Source organism: Melospiza melodia, chromosome 3 (genome assembly GCF_035770615.1).
Source record: "Melospiza melodia melodia isolate bMelMel2 chromosome 3, bMelMel2.pri, whole genome shotgun sequence".
Taxonomy (NCBI): Eukaryota; Metazoa; Chordata; class Aves; order Passeriformes; family Passerellidae; genus Melospiza; species Melospiza melodia.
This window is the reverse complement of record NC_086196.1, coordinates 37,263,000-37,283,754: the sequence shown is the minus strand read 5'-3', so window position 1 is coordinate 37,283,754 and position 20,755 is coordinate 37,263,000. Positions and strand designations below refer to the sequence as shown.

Genomic DNA, 20,755 nt, shown 5'->3' with positions numbered 1-20,755 from the left:
GGCACATACAAGTGTGCTGTAATTTCACACCACTCTTTCTCTCCTGCAGCCATCCATATTGTTGCCCACTCCATCAACATCGAGCGCTATCATTCCAGCCAGTCAAAAGAAGCTGGCGAGTTACGGAATAAACTTTCTGGTCTTGGCAAGAGCCCAAATGAAAGCTACTTGAACCCAATCAGGACCTATGAAACAGTAAGATGTCACTTTTGAGGTTTCCTCATCTAAAAAGTTTTCCTCTGTGGATTCTATTGCCAGTAAAACTGTATTTCAAAGGCTTTTAACCAGAGCGAGAAGGTGCTGCCAAAGGTTAACCTCAATTTCAGCTGAAAACACTTACTCAGAGCTGCAATTTTCAGGTTACTAAGCTCAAAGAAATGTCTATAGTATTTTAATTAGTTTGTCAGGAGACAGCTGGTGGGGGGAGGATAAGGAGTGTTGTGAAGAGTAGGCAATTAAATAAACCTGCAAAGAATTTTTAAAAACCGAAAAACTAAACTATCAATACATGGAACAAGTAAAACTTCTTTTTAGAAAGAAAAATAACCAAACAGCAGCAGCACATCGCAATTACTTTTGCATTTGCTATTTGTCTCTCCCCATGGTGGTGCAGCACCTTCCTGATCTGGGGGCTGATCCTGCCTCATGACATGTCAACTGTGGCTGCTCAGGGAAGAGCACCTTCAAAACCATCCAGGGGGTTGCTGCACACAGGGGGCAGTGCAGGGGGAATCTAGAGCTGCTATGCGCTTTTCAGAGACTAGCAGAGATACAAGATCCTCAACCCATAAGTGGTTATGCTTGTTTTGGGGAAAAAAGTGACTGTGCCCCCTGTCCACTCTCTTGGATAAGCCACAACAACATTATGAGCTTTCCCTTAAGATATTCATAGCATAAAGAGAAGCTGAACGTGCAGAGGAGGCATGTAAACCATGCAAAATTAATCAGCCTTTTTTCCCCCACATTCCATTGTAGCACACATCACATTTATGCTGGATGTTTCCTTGTGTATCCTGTTTCATAGTTACACATTCCAGGGCTGAAATGGCCTTGGTGAGACTCCTATGTAAAGGAGACTCTCTCCTAAAGAGACTCTGCTCTTTAGAAAATGCCCATACAGTCAGCATGGAGTAAGGACTGCCTGAACACCATGGATTGGTGCTCTTTGGAACAGTGATGTGCTCCACTGGAACAAGTGAGAGGATGGCCGGAGAACCATCAATGGGATTCAAAAGTGCTTTTAAGCTGCAAGGCTTATCCTGCTTTTTCTCACTTCCTTTCCAGTTTAGATAGCATGGGGTTTTCATCTTTTGAAATAAACAAATAACCCATTTCAAATTTGGAGAAAATCAAGCCAATTGATGCAGTCAGTGGTATGAAGGCTAAAGTCTTCATGCTAGTGTTGACAAAGCAGTCAGGCTCATCGGAACAGGACAGCCAGCCAAGGGCTCAGCTTCCCAGTCCTTCAGTACACTCAGTGACCACTTCCATTGCATGGCAGTGAGGTGCTCCCCAGGAGCAGAACAAAGGACCAGCTCTGAACAGGACCTTACCATTTTTCAGTAAGCATTTTCTTTCTCCACTAATCATTCCCATAATGATATAATTGTGAGGTAGGCCTCTAATTAGCATTAAGATCCTAAATACCCTTGAGGAAGGAGGTTAGGATATTTTGAGATTCTTTCTCAAATTTCTCACAGCAATACACTTCACAATTACCTTTCAATTTGCAGCCTAGATTTTACTCTAACCTCTAATATTTATGTTTCTTTTATCACTAAACTCAGCTAAACTCAGAATTAATAAATTATGAAGGGAAGCAAACAAAAGATTGTTTCTAACTTCAGAGAAGAAAGTTCTGAGATCAACAATTCAGGCTTTCTTTTCAGTGTTATCCTACAGCCATTGAAGCAATGTACTGTCTTTGACATTTTGCCTTTTTTCATCTCAATATCCAAACTAGCCACTGTAGTGGAAATGTTCAAAATATCACCTAGATCAATCCTGTTAATATGTAAGAGGATCTGAACACGCTCTTCACAGGCACCCATTTGAAAATGTACTGTGTGCTGTCAAGTGTGAGCATTTGAAAGGATGATTTTACTGTAAAAAGTGACTGCAAAAATGGCATTGTGGAATTTTATCACCTCTAGGATTTCCATATCAAATGAGTGCACTTTACAAATACAATAGAGGGTTGTTTTTTTATCTCCTGGTGTATTAAGCTGTAGAACCAAATCAGGATCCAGAAGATGTGCTGAGCTCCTTCATTCCTGTGCATCAGCACTGGGAAAACAGATATACATGCTTTGTAGGCCAAATGGGGACTTCATTTACAATCTGATGGCATATTTAACTTGATTCTCATCTTTAGTGTGAGAGTTTTACTGCTGTTCTTCATGATTTGCACTTTATAACTGCAATCAACATCTGACAGTTGTGTTCAAAATATATCTTCATTCTCACTTCAGTTTATTTTGGTGGGTTTACACAGATATACCAGACCTGTGTTGACATCTGTGATTCACGAACAAGAAAGAACATGTTCCAGCCCAGCATATTAATGTTTATTCTTTGACAAGTATAAAAATGTTAATATAAATATGTATGTTTAAAAATAAACCCAAGTATTATGCAGTGTATCTCCATATAAATGTAAGGAACAGGTAAACAAGATATATTATTAGGTAAATGAGAGTATGACATCTTTGTGTACCATTTCAGGCCTTCTACAGCCCCACAAACTTTGAAGTAAAGTAAGCACAAAAGAGTTCCACACTTTTACAGTTGCAGGTGCTTAGCACCTCACATTATCACTTCACAAAAATAAGCTGGTTTCTAGTGCTGTTTTCTTTATTAGACTTCTAGGTTTGATCTCTTCATTTCTCTAATAATTTTTCTTTATTTATGACACATTTTCATTATGTGTGCAAGTAAGTAAAATTGATCAAAGTACAAACGAGACTGTCTAATTTCTTCCTTTCAATCCCTGAAACAGATAAGTGGCAGCAAATATTTAAATATCTGTTTGGAAAAAGCCTGAGTAGAAATGGAACAGAGGGATGTCTTTCAATGCCATTCTGTGGTAAAATGAAGGATTGTCTTGCCTCCATGTCTTGTTCTGGTTTTGCTCCTATGCTGAAGATTTTGGCTTTAGGTGTAATAGCAAAAACAGTAACAATAATAAAAGTAATAGAAATGGTAATAAAAATAATTCATAACAATACTGACTAATAATACTAATACTAACAATGTATTCTTATTCTAGAGCACAACAGGAGAAGTACTGACCACAATAGCTGGAATAACTGGAGTTGTGATAACTGTGGCTTTAATTCTGATCATGACTTCGTCCACTGAGCTCATCAGAAAGTCATGCTATGAGGTTTTCTGGTACACCCACCACCTCTTTGTGGTTTTCTTCATTGGTTTAATAGTCCATGGTATGGGGTAAGTGTTTGTGTAAACTACATGGGGTGTATGTACACAGTTTGAGATGAAACACCATCCAAATCCACAATCCCATGCTTTTCAGCTAACAAACTGCTGGGATCTTTGGTGAGATTACAAAATGAAAACATCCTGAAATTAAAATACATCCCTTTTCTGAGGAATTAAAGCAACCTTCAGTTTATTCAGCCACTCTTCTACCACCTTACAACCTGTACCTTATCAATGAATGAACTTTCATGCTTGGGAACTGGGGACATTAATGATCAGGAATCAAAACTTTGTAGGTTCAAATTATTAAGGGATGGACCTTATGCTCATGGCCCTTGTTAGGCATTTTTCAAGAGACCTTGTAAAAGCTTGAGAAGCTTTCACCATGTCATCTACCCTATGGTAGGTGTCTCTGTGGCCATTCTCTTCTCCCTCCATAAATGTAAAGTGATTTTGACCTTTCTCTGCAGGGACCAGAACCCCAAATTTCCTCACCATACAGACATACTCTGTACCAGTGCTAGGTACTATACTACAAATCAGGTTTAAAGCACTACAGTAACAAACAAGTCAGGCTTATGACTAGCCCAGCCAGATAACTTTCACAGACAGAGAGACTGCCTGGTTGCTGTTTCTCTCCCTGTCCTTCAGCACAAAAGAAAGATCTGTCCTCTTAGTAGAGGAGTCTGGCTCTTACAGTGAGGGAGAGCAGATGCACGGGACCTTCTCTGAGAAGCTCAGGGACTGATAAATCCTCTGTCAATGCAGAGTGAGAGCAGCAAGGTGCTTAGAGCTGAAAACACTTCCATCTTCTGTTTCCAGCTCCACTGGCATCATCTTCTCCCTTGTGTGCTATCCTCCACTTCCTTTTCTCATTATGTGTGATGGCATTCATGTTAATCTACATTCACATTTTCATTCAGGGAGTGAAGTTTTGAGGTAAATCTCACGCTTTTCCTCACCTCCTGGACTTGGCTCATACCAAGGTACAGTCCCTGGCTGCACAACCAGTGTTTGGGGTGGAAATTCAGTGACAGAAACACATTGCTGTGTTCCAGGAGCTAACAAGTGATCCATTCACAGGACCAAGCCAGACCTGGTCCTAAACCATAGGTAGCCCTCAACAATGTCCTGTGAAGGGCCCTCAACAAAGATTGCTTTGCTCCATGGATCTTTTCCTGCTGGCTAGCTTGTGTGCACATGGCTGCAAGCTGTAGTAAAGATTTTTGGATCCAAGGGCAGTCATTTGGTGTTCACAGAATCACAGAATGGTTTGTGCTGGAAAGAACATTAATGACCATCTAGTTCCAGCACCCCTGCCATGGGAAAGGACACCTCCCACTAGACCAGGTTGCTAAAACCCCTACCAGCCTGTCCTTGTGATCATAATACACTTTTTATGTCTATTTCATAAAATATTCAGATGCTATTGCCCACCACTAAAGTATGGACAGACCAGGATTCTTCGAGAGAGTGGAACTTCCTGGCCCATGGCAGTGTGTGCATGTGCCTGCTCTCTGGAGGTACATGGAAGCTTCATCATGAGGCAGGGAACAGGCCAGTGTAATGGTTTGTGGTGTGTTACTTTCCCACCTCCTGCCCTGTGGTTTGAGAGTTGCCACATCCAGTTTGGCTTTAAGTGTTCCTGAAGTTGGCCCAATTAATTAGTCCCATTTTACAGACACAGAGCTGCAAGCAAACACTATAGACTTTATGCTGGGCTGATTAAAATGCCCCCCTCCCTCTCTGGCAAAACTTTTAGAATCTAACTTCAAACAACTCTAATGAACCCTTTGAAATCTTCAGCTTTGTAAGCTCCCTCTCTCTAGCCAGCTGACCAGCACTGCTCAGCCAGAAATTGCCCCAGAACTGGGGCACTGGCTGAAGAGCCCTGTCAATACCATTCAATGAGCATTCTGCTTGCTCCAGGCTGGGAGTGCTCTGCAAGAGAGCTTCCTCCTGCCCCAGAACAACCCCTGCTAATGGAAAAAGAGTCAAACCCCCAGGTTTCATTCCCCTTCCACTTCTTCCTCCTTCCCAGGTGGCTGCACAAACCCCGCTCAAAACTAACTCCTTTTCTTTCTGTCTGAACAGGCATCAGAGACTAGCTAAGTGTGGAAGGAAAAACTCAGAGAAACAATATGAAACAAACAGGATTTCCCCATAAAAATCTTCCTTCTCTGCCCATAATCAACACCAGGTGAAACACATATAAACTGAACAGTCAGGATTGATATATTTTTTAAAATTCAGATGATTAACATTCTCAGAATTAAGCACTCTAGAATTTAGTGTATTTAGAGATTATACATTTAATTACACTCCTCCAACTTTATTCATAGCTTTTAAAAATACATTTAGAAAGCAGTAAAGGAAAGAAAAGGTCTGTCACTATTAAATTTTATCACTTTACTAAACACTCCCAGATGCTCAAATACAGAGGAGTCAAAGAGCCTCCTCCAAAGAACTTGGAAATCAAATTTTGCCACATACAGTAAAATGCACATTTTCTATGCAAGGGCTCTCTCCATTTCAGCTGCACTGATGGACACAAATACTACAGCACACTTCTTGCCTTTGGTCAAAAATAGTCACTGCAAACTAAAGGAAAGATAATTTGAACATGAGAGCAGAACAGGTTTGAAATGAAATGGCCAATTCTCAAACTTTCATTTATCTCAGAACCGGCATTTGATTATGACTGCAAAACCTAGACAAACACAGAAACCTTGGAAAGAAACACATCATTGATGAACCTTTTTATTTTCAGTCAGCTTGTCCGAGGTCAGACACCCCAGAGTCTGCTGCTTCACAACGTCACCTACTGTAAAGATCACTACTGGGAATGGGAGAACGCCACTCAGTGCCCTTTGCCAGAGTTCTCTGGCAACAAACCTGTGGTAAGAGTGATGTTTGTCTTCTGCTTTTAACATATTGTCCCTTCTAGGGAGGCCAGATGTCTTAGGGAGCAGGGGGCTGGGGTGACTGGCACTTAGTGTTGTGTTTAGAGAGTAGCTCCACATTCCTTTTCAAGGATCTCTTCCTGTGCACTAAGATAGTGCTCCCAAACTCCTCTGTAATCAGTGCAGGTGAAGAGTTTTGTATACTCGAATTTTGGTGTCATTAACAGCAAAATTTTGTCTTTTTATTTCTGGAAGGTCCTTTAGTTAGAAAACACTAACACTTTCTTTGAAGGGTATGAATATCAAAATTGTACTCTCTCTGATCTGTTGTATACTTTTTTTTTTTAATAATTCAGTATCCCAAATATCCTTGATGTGCTCATTGCACAAAGATAGACTCCAAGTAAAAACCTTACGAGGGTAGAGATACAGAAAATACAATAGACCTGTAAAGCTAGGGATGCAAATTAATATTATTATTTTAAGTAACAGTACTTTAGCATGGGTAGTTTAAATACCAAGGGAGAATAAGGTGCAGAGAAAATCATGTCCTTGCTTTGGGGCACACACTTCATACTGTCCAGTCTTGATGTCTTAAGTTAGGTAAAAAGGAGAGAATTTGAAACAATGAATTATGAAAGGGAAAGGCAAAAGGCAGGAAAAACGTCCCACGGAAGGGTGATTTTGCTAGAACAAGATTGCAAATCCACAGGGGGTAATTAAGTAGCAGACTTGTACAGTATGTCAGATGTCTTGCATACAAACAAAATCATTTAACATTTTCAGCTCAAGATTTAGGTTGCTCATATGCAAGTTTCTGTTGTTTCTTCCAAAAAGAAAAAAACATACCAAAGGAAATCCTAAAGGAGAAAAATTAGCATTCAGTGTCTGGTAGCTCTTTTAATGGCTGACATAGATTTTTCTTAAACTAAACTATTGTTAGCCACTATTCAACCTGCATATTAATGAGAAAATGAATGCCTCTCTAAAAATTTCAGCTACAATGTCACCATAAAAATCAATACATGGCTACACACCATGAATACAGACACAAGCTTGCTTCCAACAGCATGCCTTGACATTCATTATCATAAAACTAACTGGAAAGAACTTCCACTTCTCTGTGTTAAACCTATTTTGTCACACTTTCCTGCCTACCCAGGGCCATACTTGCAAAGTCACATTACTTTAAATGAATTGTGATAATACCATATGGCATATAGATCATCTATATGAACAGTGCCTTGCTGGGTGTGTAATGTGCTATGGTGTGATACCTGCTAGACACCACTGACAAACAGCACAGATTCACTCAGAGGCCAAAAAGCCATGGAGAGGTTTGTGCAGTGCTGGCAGGGGCTGGCACAGGTGGGACAGCCTTGGAGCAGGGAGGGGACAGCCTTGTGCACGGCTGGGACACTGTGAAGTGACCACTAGCCCCCACGACAGGGCCCTCTCTCAGTCCCACCACACCTGCTCCCCTGCTCCATATTTCGGCAGGGAGGAAGCAGCCCAGTCTGGCTTCTGCTGAGGATGATGGAGCACTTCCCTTGCACCCAAGGCGTCCAAACTTTTGTCCTCACAGCCTCACCTGCGTCATCACTGCCCCGTGTCAGTTCATTCTCATTACAGGAGGAAACACTGCCTGGGCAAGAATACTGATGCCCTGATTAGCCAGCCAGGAGCCATGTAGCTTAGGAGCCAGTGGTGGATGCCCCATTGTCCCAGCCCAGCCAAGAGACATTTTGGATTGAGTGCTCCGTTGCCCTGGAGTGATGGCACATTTAAAATCCCAGCTGAGCTCTCGCCCAGGGTAGCCTGCAACCTTATCATTCCTGTCACATGCTTTTATTTACAGGTAGCACAAATGGAAGGGAGGAAAAACAGATCTCATCATTATTGTGCCTTGATATATGCAAATGCATTCAAGACATGAGATTACCCACTGCGCACAGACACCTGTAGTATTTAGGGACAATGGATGTGTTGAGTTTCTGCTTTAGCTGAGAATCTTCTGGCTTATGCTGGTTTCTTCCCATTATTAAATCCTGTTTTCTTTTTATTTTTTTAAATTTAATTTTCAAGAATTAACCTTGGGAAATTGCCTCTCCATCCTCTTAGCACTTTCTAAGGAAGTCACATAATTTTATGGCTTGCTTCTCATAAAAGATACTTTATAACCCTCGCTACCCAGCTTGTGGAGCAAAGTCAATGTTTCAGCAAGTAAAGTTACTCTTTGGCAATTTTAAAAGCCACATGATTGTGGAGTATCCCGTTTGCTAGAATAAGCAGTGTAATTACCGAAAGTGGAAATAAAGCAGTGTCTCTTCCTGGGAAAAAAAACCCACATTCTTTTTAAATCATGAAGATTCAATTATATCTAATTATCTTAGCTATCAGTGCAACTCAGTGAAATGATCAGTTCGTATACTGGAATAGCCAAGTATCTCTGATTGTTACGGATCAGTACATAGGATTAGCAAGTACAAGCACAGCAATCATCTGCTATACTTAAAAGTACGACCAACTCAGTACCCCAGATCAAAAAAATCCCCATTTATTGAAAAAGAGTTGACTAATGGATTAAATGGAAATGTATCCCATTTCTCTAATTGAGTATTCGGGACTTAACGTTTTCTCATACACCATCAGAAAACTCACAGCTGACCATAACAGCTGCTCCTATCTGCCTGCTTTGAAATACTTTAGACTTTGGGCAAAAAAAAAAAAAGGTAAGTCTATGGGTAATATTGTATAACTGTACACATCCATACACCTTCAGGTCCAATTACAACTATATGTAAACCACATCTAAATAGATTAATCCTTTACCTTTTAATAGAAAAACATTATAAGGGACTCTTCTTGGCCAGAGCACCGAGAGATATTAGCACTGCTTTTGGACTGTGTTTATGAGGGAGTCCCATGTCTCTTCCACAACAAAGCCAGAACAGCTACAGCAGCAACACAAATACTCTCTTAAGAAAGTTAAACCAAAAATCACAGAAAATCAAGTAATTTAATTTGAGCCTACCTGCTGATTTAAACCAGAAAAGCAAAGTATTTTTGTAGACATTCAAATAAACATTGTTTTTTAATATGGAATTTTCTACAGGCTTGGAAGTGGGTTTTAAGTCCTATGGTGTTGTACATCTGTGAAAGAATTGTTAGATTTTGGAGATTTCGACAGGAAGTCATAATTACTAAGGTATGTAACATAGCTCGCATATCTGCAAAAAAAAAAAACCTTATGTCAATTGTTTTTTATTGTTTTTAGTTAACCTCTCTATATTAGGGACCTCATTTTTCACTCCTAGCTTCAGCAACTTTTCAATCATTACCATGTTTTCAGCCAAGTATTGATTTTACATTTTGTATTTATTCCAATAGCAAATCCATAAGAATATTCCATATGGGACCAAACTTGATTAATGAAGTACCGGACTTCACACCACCACAACACAAACATCTGTTTGTGGTCTCCCTTTTTAATGAACTAAAACCACGTTCCACTGCAGTTAGTGCCAGAGACTACTTTGACTTCAGTAGCAGCACAGTTTTTACTTTAAAATCTGGAGTCTTCCAAGGAGATGAAGGGTTACACGATCAGTTAGCATACATAGTCAAAGCTCCACTAATACCACTGTAACAATTTCCCCCATCTCTGTGCCAAGGGACTATTTAAATCACACCAGAATAAATTGAGGATGTTGCTACTGAAGCAAATGAGTCCATGTGTGTCATGCCAGGGATCAGGAACAGGTGTACCTTGTGTGAGGGGAACAGGATGTTGGATAAGTCCTGCTGCTGATTTCACACAGTGGCTGTGATCTGAGAATCTCAGTATATTACGGGTGACGTACAAAACTGCTGCTTAACTGAGATTACCTCTTTATAAAAGTGTATTAGAATTGAGCTCACTGTGCCTTTTATTTGTAATCCCACAGAGTTATCAGTGTTACATGAGAGCAAAACTAGGAATTAAGGAATTATTCTAATTATATCAGAATTATATTATGCACAGGTAATACCAAGAAAATTGACAAATTGTTGAATGGTTACAGCCTTTCCTCTGCATCTTGCACTCAGAAGTCAAACTGTACCACAGTACATACTTTACAAGCTCTGTACATGAACAATATATACAACACTGTACATGCTCTCAAGCCATTGGGCAATAACACTGAAACATGCAGGTTAGGATATCTGTGACCTAATGAAAATAAACATTTACCATTCTGAATGAGAATAAAATTTGTCCCTTTATCATTCTTTAGGTAGTGACACATTCCTCTGGAGTCCTTGAGATCCACATGAAGAAACACGGCTTTAAAATGGGAGCTGGCCAATATATATTCCTACAGTGCCCGTCAGTCTCACAGCTGGAGTGGCACCCTTTCACCCTCACCTCAGCTCCCGAGGAGGATTACTTCAGCGTCCACATACGGCTCGTTGGGGATTGGACTGCAGCCCTCTTCAAGGCCTTTGGAGCTGAGGAAAAAGCTCTGAAGGAATTGTGGATGTTACCAAGGTTTGAATAAGAGACAACATATTTTAAAATGTTATTTCTGCATTTTAAAATAAATGCTAACATTTTACCTTTAATTAACTTTGCATGTGTTTCTATGATACATTATTAGATTGTAGTTTTGGATTCATGAATAGAACATGCTAAAAAACACCACAAACTACTAGGCATGAACTAGGGCCAGAAGCTACCAAGAGGAGGTGATGACTAATCCAAGACTTAAAGTCCATATCAATATCTTTATCTCTGTTGCTTCTATCTGGATCTCTAACACCTATATCTACACCTAAAGATATCTATTTTGGAAGAGAGTTGTTTAATAAATTACATTGGAAGATATCTGCTGGATTTGTGCCTCTATGCTTATGGTACCCATCACTTAATATCCAAAAATTCTAGTTTTTCCCTTTCAGTTACTTAGATATTTTGTGGTCCCTGAAACATCTGCCTAAACCTTACTTCTTTCTGACTGTCTCCTTTGACCTTGTCTCTATTTCCCAAACCACGCTAAACTTTATAAAGGTTATTTGTGTTCAAATTATGTATTTTTGGCATCTTTATACAAGCAAAAAGTTGATTCTCTGTTGTTCCAAGTCAGGCAGGGATCCTCTGAAGTCAAAGGAGCCATCCTGAATTACTCCAGCCAAGGATCTGGCTCTGTACTGAATGGATTCAAACCACGTAGCTCTGCTTCTGCACTGCTGGTGGGAATAGGAGAGATTTTCAGCAAAGAGCCCAGCACAGGATCATTTAAATTCTAGTGGAGTGTGTAGGGCCTGGGACTGCAGGGACTGATTTCCCCCTGGAAAGCTCATAGTCACCACTGCCTGCAGAGTTTTATTAGAGGTTGGGTGCAGACAGGAAAATCTGGTCCAGTCCTTGCATTGTATCAGTTAATAAGAATTAGAAATGAAATCAGTGCCTTTGTTAAAGTCAAATGGAATGAGAAGTATGCCATTTCAGCAGAACTGGAGCAAAAATTGTTCAAAGTGATTGACAGCAAGTGTAAAAAATGAAGAAGAGAAAAAAAGTTATCAAATGTTGCTTGCCACAATGCAAGGTTGAAATTAACAGTATTATTATATCATATATAAACACTCCTCTTTTTAATCTCATTAGGGTGCCTAATGGCATCCTTCAGTTTCTTTCTTGCAATGTACTAAAAATAATATTTCAATAGTTAAACTAGCAATAAAACAAAAAACAGGTCTTTTTCACAGTTTCAATATCTAAAGTTATACACCAAATTGGTGACTATATTAAAAAATAACCTTCTGTGCAGAAGACAGAGCAACTGAATAATAAGGTAGGGTTAAGAATAAAATGTGTGGTTTTCAATTAGTTAAAGAGGATTAAAGTAAATGTTCATACCTATATATAGGTAGCAAAGACAGTTGTGACTTCTGAAAAATTTGGGAGCTGAAATCATAGAATAGTCTATTAGTGTGAAAATAATTAAGTTCCATGTTATGTCTCTTCAGGATTTTGGCTGACTTAATTGCTGGTTTAATACACTGCCCCAAAATCTAACTGCTTTCACAGTCAGGAGTACTAGACAATCATCAAGCTGATCAGCAAATGCTTAAATTCTAAAAATAATCACAGAATCTGTTAATAATACCTTTCAAAACTAAATATTTTTCCTGCCTTCCCCATGAATCTAATTTCTTTTCTAATGAAATGGATAGGAAGAATATGGACAATCCAAACCACAGTAAGAAAGTCCATAGCCCTGTTTTCTGCATCTCTTTGGCAAACACGTTGTAATATTTTTTGGCTCTTTGTTTACTATCTTCCTACCTTTGTCCACTCTGTCTGGATCAAATTAATGAGTTGCATAGCTCAGTTTTCCTTCTCCTCTTTCTCCTCCCTGCTTCTCTGAGGCTTTGTGTTTGGCTCAGCTGTAAAGCAGTGGCTGAGTAAAGCATTCAAAGCAATGATGGGATCTCTGTCACCTGAGGATTTAGGAGCAGACTGACAAGACAAATCTCTTCAAGGGATGATTCAGAAATAATTGAACCTGTCTTATAGCACAGCAACAGACTAGAGAATCCTTGAAATTTTTTCCAGATCAATTTTTCCCCAATCTGCTGACAACAATGAGAATTGCTTCCAGCCTCACATTGAACTACATAGAAGGCTTATCTGAAAGCTGTTCTTAGGCACTATAGTTATATACCATAAATTAACCATATTTTGCAGGAATTTTTGAGTGCTCAAAAATACTGGATTGGGCAATAATCTAAATAATTGTACATATTAAAAAAAAAAAAAAAAAAACAAAACAATTCTTTATGTCTAGGGTCAGATTTCTAGCAATTATCCCAGAGAAGCTGTTTTGTTTGCTACTGCACTTGCATTTTGAATATTGAAATAAAATGGTGAATGTTTGTTAGGACTTTTTTAAAAGTAACAACAAGGTTTGAGATACATTGTGTCCCTATATTTGTGCGTAGCATTGCTTGGGAATCCCCCTTTCTCTTCCTGTTAAAACACTTAATTTTAATTATGTGTGCCTATTTGTTTGTACTATTTAAGGATATATTTTAAGGATGATTCATGCAGTAAAGAGCACAAAACAACAGAAAATCTAAAAGGAAGAAAAAACCATTTTTTTTCCTAAGGACTGGGTGTTGGTGAAACCATCTTCCAAGCATGTATGTTGTATGAAGACAGGGCTGGAAAGAACACTCCAAAGTACTGTGTGTATTTACATTTCATGTAGCTAAAGGAATTAATCTGATTATTCAACAATCTTTCTCATCTCTAATTTTGACCAAAATTAATTTCTTGGCATCAGCAACATTGATTACAGGAGGCAGTAATATCAACAAGCATGCCTCCTTACACATTTTTGCCTTTACATCAGATACTAAGTACAGTATTATGCCAAAAATGTATTCCTGAAATACTGCTTTTTCAGAAAGAGCTGAGAAAATAGTAGCTCCCTTGCATATGATGATCTTTTTCTTGCGTTCTCCTTTATTACTTTAACTCAAATACAGAACTTCTAAAAATGATTAATATAATCTGTTCCTCTTTACTTTGATATGTACAATATAACAAATAAAGCTCTAAAACAGGATGCTTTTCAGTAATTCATAATTAAATATGCAAATTCCACAGCTAAATTTGGACATGCAATTATATGACTAATCACATTTCAGAAAGCCAGAAAATTGCAATTGCATGCTTAAATAGATGGCCAGGCCCCAAATCCACATGGGTGCTCTTGTTCTCTCATTTCAGAGAAGACAGTTGCTTTGCGATTAAATGGCACTCACTGAAAATTAAATGTCTTTGTATGAGCAATTTATGTGCTGCCTTAGACATGTATTTTCTCTTTTATTTTAACAGAAATTCAGTTTTGACAATGTGTAGCCCAACAAATGTTAACCTTTCTGTCACTTTATGTGTTGTTGACTCCTGACTGAATGTTTTTTTGCTGTAGACTGGCTGTGGATGGACCATATGGATCTGCAACCACAGACATCTTCCACTACCGAGTCAGTGTGTGCATTGCAGCAGGAATTGGAGTCACACCATTTGCCTCTATTTTAAAATCCATTTGGTACAAATGCTGCAACCTTAACACAGTACTGGCACTGCAGAAGGTAGGTGGAAAAGTTTATTGCTTCATTAAAAAGTTCCACAAGTGAGCCTACTTAGCCAGGGGAGAGAGGCAATTCAAAGCTAGAGTCTCACTTGAGTGCTTTGACTTGCTCTGAGAAGCAGGCACTCCCTTTCCAGTTTTCTTAGGAACTGCTGTGGGGTGAAGTCCCCCGAACTCAGTGTCATTCTCAAAGAAAGAAGGTAGCCCAAGCTGCAATGTTTTCAGTAAAATTTGAAGGAACATATTTTCAATAGCAACTGGAGATAACTGTGGAATGTTTTTCGCAGCTAGACAGATAATTAGGGAGCTACAAGAGAAACTTCGCCTCTTTCTTATGAAAAAATAAATCATGCAATGTCATCTCAATCAGAAGGGAAGGGCAGCACTTGCTCTTTGCCCAGGTGCAAGTTTCACGAGGGTCCTTCAGCAGCATGTCCTGGTCCAGAAGGCTGCATTCAGCAACCATTTGCTGCTTTTCTCACATTGCAAAGTTGGGATATTAACCAGCACAGAAGGAATATAAAAGGCATTTAAGCTCCGGATGAGATGCATATATCAAAATGCATATTACTCCCTCGCACCACTTTAATTATTTTGTTGAAAAAATATGTTCAGATCTATAAGGTAAAGATGGCACCAAATTAATTAACATACTCTTAATTTTCTAACCTGTTACATACCTTCTGCTAATGGCATGTGAGGCAGCACTGGGGACTATAGGTGAAGAAGAGATAAAAGGTGAAGTGGGGTGAGGGCAAGAAGGTAGCATAGAAAAAAATCAGCATTAGACATTCTCTTCCATATCTATCATGGCAAGCGGTAGCTTGTGGACCTTACAACTTTTAGGCCATTTTCCAGTTTAAAAGCTGAATCAGGAACTTTCAACATTTCACATTTAAGGACAAACATTGAAATTGCATTGGAAGAGACAGATCTCTGAAAGGGTCAATACATATGGAGCCGATTGCAGGACCAAGGGGCTGATCTTTTTAAATGAAAGAGTGTTAAAACTGGCATCTTAATGATGAGCTGCCACTGAAAAAGCATCTGGGATTTTTGTAACTGAGGAGTTGAGGACAGGTTCAAATTGCCAGGGGGGATCTTTGAGGCAGAAAAAGCACTGAGAAGGGAGGGAAATAAAAATGGAAATATATGCTATTTGGGAAAAGAAGTGTATTTGCAAACACTATGATTGTACCAGGATGATCTTTTTCACTGGAAGAAGAGCTACACATATGCATACAAACTTTATATATGTAGATTATGTATATTCTACCTGTATACAAGTAAAAGTGTTGTTGTTATTGTTGTCATTGCTGTTATCTTAAGGGGAAAAGAACAGAATTTAACAATGCATCAATAGAATACTTAAAGGTGTTCATTCATAGGGAGAATTAGGGAGAATTTTGGCTAAATGTGCCTGCAAAAATAAATGCATCATGCATTCTGCCATGGTTTTCTACTATAGAGTTTGGTTTTTCTGAATTCTTGTGAAATACAAAATTATCAGGATTTCTACTTTTCTTTATATCTTGGCTTCATTACTGGTGCAGTGGGAATAGCAATGTTTATTTTTCACAGGTGTTATGAGGCTAAATTTCATCAGTGCTTGTAAAATATTTTGAAAGTGTGGATGAAAGGTCATGGAGAAGTTCACAGCATTACTTAAAAAAATTTAGCAGTGAGAGCAATTAATCTCAGGGTAGCTCCACTTTTTTTTTTTTTTTTTCCATTGGTTAAAAGCTTCCACTTGTAGTATAATTACAAATAATTTAATCTTCCTCAAAGTATTCAGCACTTTCTTTTTGCCATGATGAGTACCATAGAAATGTCTATTAAGGAAATAAATAAGAGGTTTTTCTTTTTTTTAACAACTTCGTTTTGATTTGAGTACAGCTATCATTACGGTTATTGAACTAATATTTCTTAGTGTTGCCCACATATGGTTGAGATATAAATACTCATAGTTTCCATAATGTCTGCAGCTGTATAATTTAAAAAACCCAACAAATCAAAAGGAGTATACATTTATCTAATTGATTCTTCACAATTAAATAGCCTTAGAGCCCTCATTTCCCCATAATTTTTTGTATGTACTACCAGGCATGGCTGGAAAGTTTCTACTGGCTCTAGTTATGCATAATACAATTTATTTTTTTCACACTAGTGGTCTCATTTTTCAGATCAATTGCTACTGAAATTGATAAAATTTTACTGATCCACCAGATTCTAGTGTTACCAAACATCCACTTTCTCTTCCCTACAAAAGACATAAGAAAGATCCTATTTAGTAACACCAAATATCCATCTAGCCCCATGTCCTGTCTCCAATGGTGGCTCTTCATGAACACCTAGAGAAAAGTATACAGACCAGAAAAATCAGATGGCAATCACCATCTGATTTTTCTGGTCTGTATACTTTTCTATAGGTGTTCATGAAGTTTTACAGGACACTTCCTCACCATTGAGTGACTTGTAGCTCAGTAACTCCTTGATACAAGAGCTGTGCTTCTGTCTTTAATATCCCTTTGTGGCTTTTTCTTCCATGCAGTAGTCTAATTGTTTTTTGAATCCATGTATACCTTAAACAACCATAGCATGTTGTGGCAGTTCAGCTACCTACTGAGAGGAAAACACAATCAGCCTCTTCCATTTGCTTTGGGACCGACTTCCACACCTGAGGTAAATATCTGCCCCAGTCTCCAGTCCTGCACAAAAATCTTGTCTCAAAGGCCTAAAAACCTAGGCTCCTTCTTCTGTCAAATGTAACCACCTTTCTGATCTTTTTTGATAGCAATTTAAGCTTTTTGCCTCAAATTTAGGGATATGATTTTGAACCTTGTTATGCATTTATGGGAAAGGCTGTTTGCTGCCACCCTAAGTCAGTGCTTCCTGTAGGCTGCTAAACCCCCCCTCCTACATGACCTCTGAGATTTCTTTTGTTGTTGTTTTGTTTGTTTGTTTGTTTTTGTATGCTGCAGCCCACAGGTAATGCAGTATACCCAAGAGCATGAAGGACTGGAGTCTTGCAGGGAGGTGTCCACTTGCAGGTGCAGGAGGTTTTTGCAGGGGTATTCATGCCTAGGAGAGAGCAGCAAGGGACAGGGAAGAGGGATGTCCTTCTCTGACACCCCTTAAGTGAAAAGCTGGCTTTGCCCAGAGCTGCAGCTCCAACTCTGCCCTCAGGGAGCAGGGAGAAACAGATGAATGCTCGCCAACAGATAATTACTAATGACTATCCTCTTGATGGAAGCTGATTTACAAAGAATGTTCTTTCACCTTAGAGCAAAGAGGTAACACAGCTCTTGCTCTTGTCCATTGTACAAAATACAGGATGTGGAAAACTGAAGGATAAATATCCATGAATTGCAAGAGCATTGCAGAAATAAGCAACTATTCAAACCCCTGCTTTGATCTGATTAATAGCAATACTGCATCTAACTCAATTTGCAAAAAGAGCACTTGGAAAATTTAAGACAGTTTACTTGGGCAAGCCATCAAGCTGATAAATGCAATTGATGGCAGTAGGGTGGGTGGAGACTAATGAAACATAAATCTAAACCAGATTTTTAAGGGTCCTAAATTGGAGTCAGTTAATAGCATGAGGCTTACAAGAGAAAAACAAGATTCAGAATAATATTTAATTATATAAATGCACTGGAGCTACTTTATTCTACTGTTTTAATAAGGATTAATTTTTTGGTGCATTTATTGTATTTTAATTATATATGTAATATGTTGTGCTATGCTATGGGCAGCCAGTGTAAAGAAAGGAAGACTTCTTTGTAAACACCATTTATTTTAGCATATTAGACTATAAGTCCTCTTTGATCTAAGGGAAACTAATTCCTTTTACCCATAGGCCATACTTCTTCACTATCTCTTTTCTTTCTAAGATTATAATCACAGCCAAAAATACTTCTTCTAACAATAACAGTATTTCTGCATCACCAAATGCCTGCCACCACTTAATGTGAAAATCAGAGGCAACACAATGGGTGTCGTGGGATGAGCTTAAGGAATTTTTGCAGCTTCAGAAAGTTGCATTCTCTCCTTAGAGGAATGTGCCAGAGGTGGCTTGTTCCAACCAGTGGGACTGGCTGTTCCTGTGACAGCCAGGCCTGCAAAGGGCTAAAAGCATTCCTTCAAGAGGCATAGTCTGATGTTCTGGAAACCAGCTCCCCAGTTTGAAGACTGTATTGTCTCAACTCATTGGCTAGCTTGCCTTCCTCCTTCGCTGAATGCGCTTATCTCCCAGTCCTGCCCACATGCTCCCAGTTGCTACCCCATGAACATTTCTTTTCTCATTTAGAAACACATACCTCCTCTCCACACACGTGTACTAAATATACATTTCCATCAAATGCACTGCTGAAAAAACTTGAGAAATAAGATGATCAAGTAGAGTCTGGGGGAAGAAATTTCTCACTACAAATCAACAGCTATGGTGTGATACAGACTGACAGCACTCAGTGGGCTGATTTTCGAGGTGCTGAGTATATAGAACAACTTTAGGACTCAGACACAAAAAAGCTACATACAGGTTAAGGCTATAAAGCTTACCTAGTTTTGGTAATTTAAAATAATGCTGTTGTTGGCCACAAATTTGAAATTCTAGAACATCAGTGGCCTTGCTTTTTCCTCATAGCCTATGCCAGGGTAAATCAGCAGCAACCCCCCCTCCATAAAGCAATGAGGTCATATTTAAGGCAAAATATTGAAACAGAAGGGGAAAAAGCAAACAGCCAAGATGGTTAGTACTAAAGTTCCACAGACAGTCTTATTCCTGGGCTGTAAAAATACCCTACTTAACCCTGAATGCCTTATCTCTGTTTCTGGGATCATACATCATTTATATTTCTTACATAAACCACAGATGGTCTCTTACAGTACACTCAGATCTAGGAAACATCTCAAATTACTGTTAGTGTCTTTCACCAAATCTCCACTGAAGCATGGTATTACCACATTTTTCTCCCACCGCCTTACCAGAAGTCTGACAACCTAATATATTAAATCTTTGGGAAATCTCTTTATAGCTTTCTGTTTTCTTTCTCTGATTTTTCATTTCAGAAGTGTCCAATACGCATTTTTACCCCATTGATTCTGTGGAAATGAGTTAATGATTGCCTTGGAAACATGCCTTCCAGATCACCTTTGATATTGCAGTACAATAAAAGACAGAGGTGCTGGTGAGCAGAGAAGGAGATGAGTTGGAGAAAGCTAAAGGATTTTTCAACAAAATGAAAATTACAGTCATAGTTAAATAAGTTCCAATCATTCAGGTTTTATAAACTTCTACATTGTCCTTCCTGCTGTTCCTTTCACATCTGAAACGGCATAGTTTTAGACTTCCTCCATGTTTGTGAATTTCTTCTTTGGATAAATTTTGAAAATACCCAGCCTGCAGAGGCCCATTTGAGGTTTGGCACCATCTGGTCAAAATAACGCTAGAGTGTGCGGCAAGAGCTGCAGAATCTGAGTAATAAGAATTGCAATCACACTTATCTTGTAACTATGCTTCAGACTGCCATCAGGGTAGTGCCCGGACAGACAGCCTGGGACTTTCAGGCATTCATCCTCTGGGTAGGACAGGAAGTCACAGCTGAGTTGTCTCCATATCTGTAATGGCTTCATACAAGGCACTGAGCTGAAACCAGGGGATGGACTGGTCCCAGTCCTCCACACAGCACACATTGTGAGAGGAGATTTCCAACTGGGAAATCATGATGGTGCTGAAGACTCCCTAAGGTCATTCCTGATGGACCTAAGAGTGACTGAGTTTCAGTGCACTGATAAGATGCTGACAAGGGAATTTCATCAGTGCTGAGGCAGTTCCTACTGCAAATTTTATTAACTTGTACACAGACAAGACATTTGCACATGGTCATCAGAAACCAATCCTGCAGAAGTGGTCATATAGAACAGCCTTCTAGAAATAGCTAATTAGTTAGAAGGTGCTTTATACGCAGTTAAGACAACCGATCACAATAGATCATGCACTTGCAGGAGTGGTCACAATGATCCCTGGGCCAGCTGGCTATAAAAACTGGGCAGAAAAAGTTCTTGTGGGCTCCTACTGTTCCAGCTGAAGATGCCAGAGGAAGGACTCTTAAAATAGAAACTCATCATCATATGGACAATGACTAACAGTCTTATTTGAAAGGGTATTTTTTTCCTATGCAAGCATTACCTTATGCCAAGATATTAATAAATTAGCTTCTTTCTTAAAAAAAAAATCAAAAAAACAGCAAACTCTGCTATGTTTTT

The 20,755-nt window shown here is 39.0% G+C and overlaps 1 protein-coding gene across 1 annotated transcript in view; it reads left to right on the top strand.

Moving 5' to 3' along the window:
• NOX3 (NADPH oxidase 3) overlaps positions 1–20,755 on the top strand; it is a 39,271-nt gene that overhangs the window by 11,505 nt on the left and 7,011 nt on the right. Inside the window, exons 5-10 of the mRNA XM_063153451.1 lie at positions 50–195; positions 3,269–3,450; positions 6,212–6,341; positions 9,460–9,552; positions 10,622–10,875; positions 14,324–14,486. Of these exons, the coding sequence (XP_063009521.1) occupies positions 50–195; positions 3,269–3,450; positions 6,212–6,341; positions 9,460–9,552; positions 10,622–10,875; positions 14,324–14,486 (968 nt within the window). The remainder of the gene's footprint in view (positions 1–49; positions 196–3,268; positions 3,451–6,211; positions 6,342–9,459; positions 9,553–10,621; positions 10,876–14,323; positions 14,487–20,755) is intronic.